The sequence below is a fragment of the Ruditapes philippinarum genome, unplaced genomic scaffold (genome assembly GCF_026571515.1).
Source record: "Ruditapes philippinarum isolate M1 unplaced genomic scaffold, ASM2657151v2 ctg2125_1_1_1_1, whole genome shotgun sequence".
Classification (NCBI taxonomy): Eukaryota; Metazoa; Mollusca; class Bivalvia; order Venerida; family Veneridae; genus Ruditapes; species Ruditapes philippinarum.
Window position 1 is genome coordinate 176,227 of NW_026856260.1, and position 7,462 is coordinate 183,688.

The 7,462-nt window shown below is 34.4% G+C and overlaps 1 protein-coding gene across 1 annotated transcript; it reads right to left on the minus strand.

The window, feature by feature from the left end:
- Positions 1-533: 533 nt before the first annotated feature.
- On the minus strand, positions 534-6,571 carry LOC132746006 (alkaline phosphatase-like). The gene is made up of 10 exons (XM_060735047.1): positions 6,410-6,571; positions 5,999-6,219; positions 5,577-5,751; positions 4,983-5,152; positions 4,137-4,244; positions 3,222-3,324; positions 2,649-2,798; positions 2,005-2,196; positions 1,357-1,494; positions 534-797 (listed from the first exon to the last, which is right to left on the minus strand). The coding sequence occupies exons 1-10, from the start codon at positions 6,504-6,506 to the stop codon at positions 589-591; spliced, it is 1,563 nt and encodes a 520-aa protein (XP_060591030.1). The 5' UTR covers positions 6,507-6,571; the 3' UTR covers positions 534-588.
- Between the last annotated feature and the right edge of the window lie 891 nt (positions 6,572-7,462).

Genomic DNA, 7,462 nt, shown 5'->3' on the forward strand with positions numbered 1-7,462 from the left:
TAATCGTGTTTTGCAAGTAAATTGTACTCTTTTCATCGTGTGAATCTGGCAAAGTTAGCACTATTTAATTAATCTTGTTCCGCAGGTGTAAAGTGTACAGTACACTATTTAATCGTGTGATGACAGCAAAGTGTTCATATACGGAAGTGTATTTTATTGTTGCTTTTATCAAATGCATCTGTACGTCATTTATGTTTGATGTTTGTTCTCACAAAGAGGTTTCCACATCGAAAATTATATTTGTTGAATTCATATTTTGATTATACTTGTTTTATATATGAGAATCAATATTGTAAAATGTGTGTCTCATGTATTTATGTAATAGTGCTTACTACTAAACAACTAATGTGTAAATAAATATTGAATATTTTATTTTGTATATAAAGGATAATAAAACAATTTGCTTTGTTGTTTTACTCAAGAGAGATATTTAAATGTATTACTCCATTATATTTATTTTTTGTGTTTGTGTGAAAGAGCATATCGAAATATATATAAAATGTTATGATTATAACAAAATGAAAGAAGATGCAAACATTAACACTTTTTTATTAAAATATCTTCAACAATTTTATAAATAAACGAAGTTCAACCAGTTAAAGAAGCTGCGCACTCGTTTTGGTTTGCATAGTCTCCGACACACGAGGAATACGCCATGACATGCGCTATTTCATTTTGCTCGTGAACACCAGTGAGAAGGTATGACATAGGACCACGTGCAAATATTCCTACGTCATCACCACCATGCGTCTCGGTGGTTTTGTAGACGGCCGTCTGCTGTTGGTAATGCTTGTCGGCTGATCAGAAAAGAATGCATTTTCAATTAATAAAAAATTCGAAAAGCTAAAACATATATAACTTTCATGCACATACATATTTGGTATCAACGAGAGCATATATTCGTGTTAACATTCATCAAAGACAGTAATATTTAAAAGTTTACACGTAATTTGATAATAATCAAATTAAGATTGATTTTAATTTTAACAGCATACTCATGATGAAGAAATGAATAATCTAAAGAGACCTTAATTATCATGAAATAATCAAAACGACCTTAATTCACTGCTCATATGGTTTTTAAAATATTAGATATCTACTCTATACATGTAATTCGTTTTTTAATGAATGCAATTACATACATACTACATTGTTTAATGTAACCATGCATGTCCTATTTAATATATTTCGTCCTCATTTAAAGCTCTAATTCGGGACTACGTCCCAACTAAAAAGCAGAACGTTTATCTGATTTGATTCTTATATAATTTAATCCGATCTTTGGCCATAGTCCTTATCTATCTACTGATAGAACCGTAAATATGCTAAGACCTTTGGCCTTTTCATTTAACTCACTTGTGTCAACGTGCGTGATATCCTCTCTATGGCCATGTGTAGAAACATGGAAACCTGGACCATCCCCATATAACAAGGTCGTGTATGGTAATCCGTCTGATGCATGAGTGTTCCCACCAGCTCCATCATCAACCTTGCCTTATTTAAAAAGAAAAAGAAAAACTGAACCGTGTCACGACAAAACCAAAATAATGCGTTTGCGACCCGTATGGATCCGCGCAGTCTGATCAGGATTCGTTATCAGTTTCTCTACTTGTTATATGATTGGAAAGCGAGCAGCATGGATCCTGATCAGACTGCGCGGATGCGCTGGCTGGTCTGGATCCATGCTGGACGCAAACGCATTATGTTGGTTTTGTGACGCGGCTCAACTTATGTGCTTCAGTTAGACGGTAAACAAACTATTGCAAAAATGAGATTTTAGGTATTGTGTGGGTCTGCTAGCAGTGATAACAGGAATATATTGAGATTTCTACTAAAAAACAAAGACAAGGACACAAACAAACGTAAAAGGTTCAGAACTGTTCAAGCAGTTGTAAATAAAATTACGTTTGAATATGACATATTTTGTCGAACAATTACCGATCACTCATTAATGTTAATATTTAATTAACATAAATGCACGAGAGTTATAAAGTTAATGCACACCAAGGATATTGTTGCCTCTTGACGGATAACCGACCATCGTCATGGTATGTGCGTGATCGGCCGTTACAACAATGAGTGTTTCGTTTTCCATTGTCAAACTTGCACCTTTTGCTACAGCGTCTTGGAAAGCCACTGTGTCGTATAATGCCATTTTAGCTCTTCCACCATGATGGCCATGATCAATGTTGCCGCCTCAAAAGAAAATATTACAATTTCATTCAGATTTTAGGTGTCTTAGACATTCGAGCAGCTTGACTTAACATAAAGTGTTATGTTGCATAGTGTTATACAGTAATAATTTCATGAAGACATTAATTATACATTATAAGTCGCATAAAGTGAAAAAGTTGGCACTATATATTAAATATTCATGTCGCCTACCTGAAAAAAAAACAACATTTTTTATACTTCACTATCTTCTTAATTAATACGTATGTAGTGTTGTTTGGTAAAAGAAACTGTAACATTTATTATTTTGGAGAAAATTGGTATATTTTACGTTTCATCCGTGAAAAATGCAATTTAAACAGACAATGACTTTTCGGAGATTTCACTCGTATCATCTCCTTTATCAATAGTCCTAGATATCAGAGAGACAGACTTGTTATAACTTGATAAACAAAGTATTGCTCTTGTAAGAATACCTTCTACAAGAAGGAAGAAGCCTTTTGGGTTCTTGCTAAGTATTTTAATTGCCTTTTCTGTCATCTCGGCAAGTGATGGTTCTCCGGCCACCTCGTGATTGGGATCTTTTCTTTCCAGTTCGTATTGCATATGTGAATATTCAAACAATCCTGAAAAATATCATACAAAAATATCATTTAATCTGATATTTCTGGTGAAATGTTATTTATTGTTTTTGGGATAAATTAACTCTTTCGTTTGCAATGATCGACATTGAAACCAGCAAGAGTCGGTTGCTTTTGTTTCAATTGTATTTATCTTTATATAAATAAATTGTCAATTATTATTTTAAAGATAATGTAAAACACTAGCAGTTTAAAAAGTACGTACTATTAATAATTTCCACAAACATTAATTGTCAGAAACCTATTGTAAACAAATGGTTATGAAAACTAACGATTCAAATAAAATGAGATCAAACCTACTGATTTGAGGTTTAATTAAATGAAAGTGCAAATAGAAAGAAAAATCACATGTGCTTAGGGAAATAGGTGACTGTCACAGTATACACATAAACACGAATTAATTATTACCTAGAATAGAATCTGTGGTTGCAGGATTAATACTGTTAAAATCTGAACTATTCCAGACATATTTGTATGTTCGTCCTAGATTATGTTGACCCTCTTTCCATTCCTGAAATGATCTATTTCGTTAAGAATCTGGAAACAAAGTGATCTCTCGGAAGTATTAATCACAACAAAATTACATGAAAATTGCAGACTCGGTTTGATTGAGTCTGTACATGAGGGAAAATGAATAAGTGCAACATTCCTTACGCCCCCTAGCACCGGCTTGAGAGGTATTCAATTCTTAACACTTAATAGTGCTGGCACCAATGATCCCGAAGGACCTTAACTTCCTAAACACTTTTGTCATTGACTGTGCATTCGATAACTTTGGCATCTGACATATACCAAGAGCGAATATTTTAAGCAAACTTCGCCGACATAATTACAAATTGTAAGATCTTTTTCGATTATGTTAACGCATGCATTATAAATCTTTCTTAATTTCTAAACTTATTTAGACTGCATTCCTCCAGATGAGCCAGAATATTTCAAGAAAACTAAACTTGAGACAATGTACTCAGATTTTAAGAAAAGTAATAAAAATTAAGATTCAATAAAAAATTACATGTTATGTGCGATGAAGGACTCATTTTGCAATATTTACTGCATTTCTAACGCAGCACGTGCTTTTTTTCTGCTTATTTTAACCCATTATTTTGGTGATTGGATGAATTGCAAGTGCTGTTTGCAATTTGTAAACTATTTTCTTTATTCACTTCGCAATATTTTAGTTTTAAATGCATCTTTTTAAATTTTCATGAAAATTAGCATGCTGCTTTCAGATTACTGTTCATATATAGTATACATTTACAATTAACCATTGTTACCGCATTTTATATCTATGATTATTCGTGATCGAGTAGTAGGATACCTTACCTGAATCAAATCCCTGCCGTCCCTGCGTCCGTAATGAGCGTTAGAGCCATGTTCGGGATCAGGTTGATCAAAGCGCCTAAAAAATCGACGTCCTCCTCCCATTATAACCTTAAAAAAAGACAATGTTTAGGATACATGGGATAGCTACCTGCATATTCTACAGTCCTTAAATTATAAAGTGACATGTTATAGGGTTTTTATCGAATTCTGCTTATTCACTTTATTTCATTGGCATGAAATTCTGTGGTTTTGTCAAAAAAGGACATGTTCATGAGTTCGAGGATTGTCTATCAGTGCAAATATAAAAATAATCTTACAGGAAGCAATATTTATAATAAAATATTAGCTCACATAACTCATTTAGGCGTAGCTTATAAGCAATCAATCGTTTATTCAAGGCATTGTCGTCAATCGAATATTTAATTAATACGATTTGGAATGTGTGTATAATTGAGTACTAGTATATTTATACTCGCCGCCGATTGCCCATATGGGCGAGTCCTCCAGAAGAGTATTAGTCACTTTAGATTTTTGGAGGATATCGCAAGATACAAATACAGAAAGATGCCTCCAATTCCAGAAGCTTCTCCTGGTTCTTTAGCGTGCCAAGTGTTAAGCACTCATACACGAGACCTCGATTTAAAGTCTCATCCTAAAGACAGATTAGTAATTTTAGTTGGCCAGCCCGGGAATCGAACCCGCAATGTCGAGATTACAAGTCACGCGCTCTAACCGATTGAGCTATGCAGGCTGGCGAGCGATTTGGAAGATAATCCAAAAAAAAATATATGTACATCTGCTCAAATAGTCAGATGGGGCCAGTGGATACCTTGACATTTGAATTACCTGAACATTTTTGTAGTCATCAATGAGTTGAGAAGCGATATCTTTACACCCTCCGGTTATTCTGCTAGTGTAGTGGTCACCTTCCCAACTTCTGTCTGCTACGTTAGCGTACAAACCTGCTGGGGTGGCGTCAGTGACACGTGTCACCGTCACAAAACCAACAGACTTGCCTGTTAATTATACACAGACACGTGCAAAGTAAAACAATTTGACCGTATCTGTCCGCTTGTGAAAGAAACCGTTATCAAAAATTGAAGACTTAATTTACTTGATTTAACTCTCTCTGTCCAAGTGATAAGAAAGGTGCAAATGATAAGCATGTCTCTTAAAATCGTGACAATCGGAATTTTAACCTTACTATTTCTCTACAAAAGTATTTATCCTTAATTCAGTTTAAAATGAAATGGTGTCAGCTTAATATATTCAAAGGTTGTAGTGCCATTTTTTTATGATATACATTTGTGCATACATGTAGTTGACAAGGCGGTGTGAAACCGAGGACATGTTTAATATGTGGTTTTTTGCTTATATCAATTCAAACACGAACATTTATTTGTATCACAATATTTAAAATATTTGGTATAAACTTAGCACCTGCTGCCATTGACCAATCCAAAATAGACGTAAGCTCGGATCCTTTCTGACTTGCACAGTTTCCACGTCTTGCACCAGCATCTACCCCAATTGTGCCAATGTTTGTCTTCACTCCGCACAAGTAGGCTGTGGCCGAGGAAGCAGAATCCGTCACCTGGCGGTCTTGACAGTATGTCTTCATAAATAGAATAAACGTGCTTAAGATCTGTTCGATTCTGAAGCCAAAATTCGTTACAGATACTGCGAAAAACAGTACTTTGAACGATAGGTATTACAGTGAAAAATCTAATGTTATAGAAGATAGGTTTATGCAAAATTTAATATATGGTACAGCAGAAAAGGTATCTCTTTATGCCAAGCGTGCGTTTCTAACAACTGTCACCTTTATTGATATAGTGGGATTTTTTTATTAAATACAGTACCTTTGAAAGACCTGCAATGGGAAACTCCTCGAAACTTAGCTTCGTTTCTTCACCAGTGTGACCTTGAAGTTGACCTTTGAGAATTCTCGCTGCTGTGATTGTCGGTATACTCATGCCGTCGCCGAGATATAAAATCACATTCTTTGCGACACCTTTATTCAAGGTCATTTTGGCTTTTTTCGTGATTGCATCTTTTGCTTGCGTTCGCCAAAAGGTTGGAGCTATGGAGTAGAATATTTGAATGCATTTCTATGCCATAAAGGATATATTTTGTTTCAACAAGCCTGCAAAGTTCAGTAGCAAATAATATCATGCTTACATGTATAATTTAAATTGAGAAAAAATGCTCTCAGACAGTTAAACATAGCGTTTTATTTCACCAGAATTTACTTTTATCAAATGCATATTTACATTCTCCATTTCCTGTATATGTTTTGGAGTCAAGAACAAATCCATTCACACAAGCAAACAAGACAACCACTTCAAAAAATTCCGTAACTAAAATCATCGTGATGACTTGAAATTACGGCAGAACTAGCACTGATTCTTACCGGAGAAATACTGGCGTTTATCTCAGAGGTGTCAAAGTGTACCATCTCCTTATCACGAGTTTATGCAACACTTGCATATACATGTATAAGTGTATCTTTAACCCATAACCTTCTGAAATTTTGTCATCGACTTTCCCTGTCTAAATTTTGTGTACTGTCCATTCAAATATTATGGATTAAGGGAATTACACACATATATAGAGTCTGGGCATGCATGCTGGTGAACGACCTCTGTATCTTAAAGTGTTCAGTCAAATCTGTTTAGAATTAATTGCTTTTTTTCTCGGCATTTCTTATGTTCATTTGTGTACTTTTGTTATTGTTACGATTTTCACAATTTATATCAAAGTTTTATCCATTTTTCATTTTAAAATCCTAACAATTGACTTAATAGGTTCTTTTTTTTGCGCTATCATATTTGTGAAATAGCAGTGGAGTTGCGACGTTGTGTATGGCATATTAGTGCTGCAAATCAGCCCATTTTACTAGCCTATTTAGAGGGGTAAGTGGTCTATGTCAGCCAACAGCAAGTTTCATATACCAAAATGTTCGTCTGGATCTGTAGTTTATGGAATGGATATTCATTTGGCCCAACCCCGATGCGAAGCTAAGATATCCAAGATGGCGTCAAAGATGGCCGCCAAATCCCTAAATATTCTAGTATATTTACGTTGGCTTATTTCCTTTTTCAGTTTTGTTAAGCAATCGAAATTTTGCATAAAATTTCTTATTTCCAACTTACTCATGCTATAAATTTTGACTTTATTGATTTTTTTTCTAGTTTTCACCGCCCAATTTTAACGAAAGAAGAAAAAATATGTTGCAAACTGGATGTCCTTTTCTGAATATGTGTTACTTATTAGTTTTATTCCTGTTTAAACTGAATAACATTCATGATTTCATTTAATACAGC

Excerpts from the sequence above, each read along its gene's own strand:
- LOC132746006 (XM_060735047.1), bottom strand. The coding sequence starts at position 6,506 with ATGATTTTAGTTACGGAATTTTTTGAAGTGGTTGTCTTGTTTGCTTGT. Across the intron at positions 3,325-4,136 it reads ACGGCAGGGATTTGATTCAG|GAATGGAAAGAGGGTCAACA; the intron begins GTAAGGTATCCT and ends AGATCATTTCAG. Across the intron at positions 2,799-3,221 it reads AACCACAGATTCTATTCTAG|GATTGTTTGAATATTCACAT; the intron begins GTAATAATTAAT and ends GATATTTTTCAG.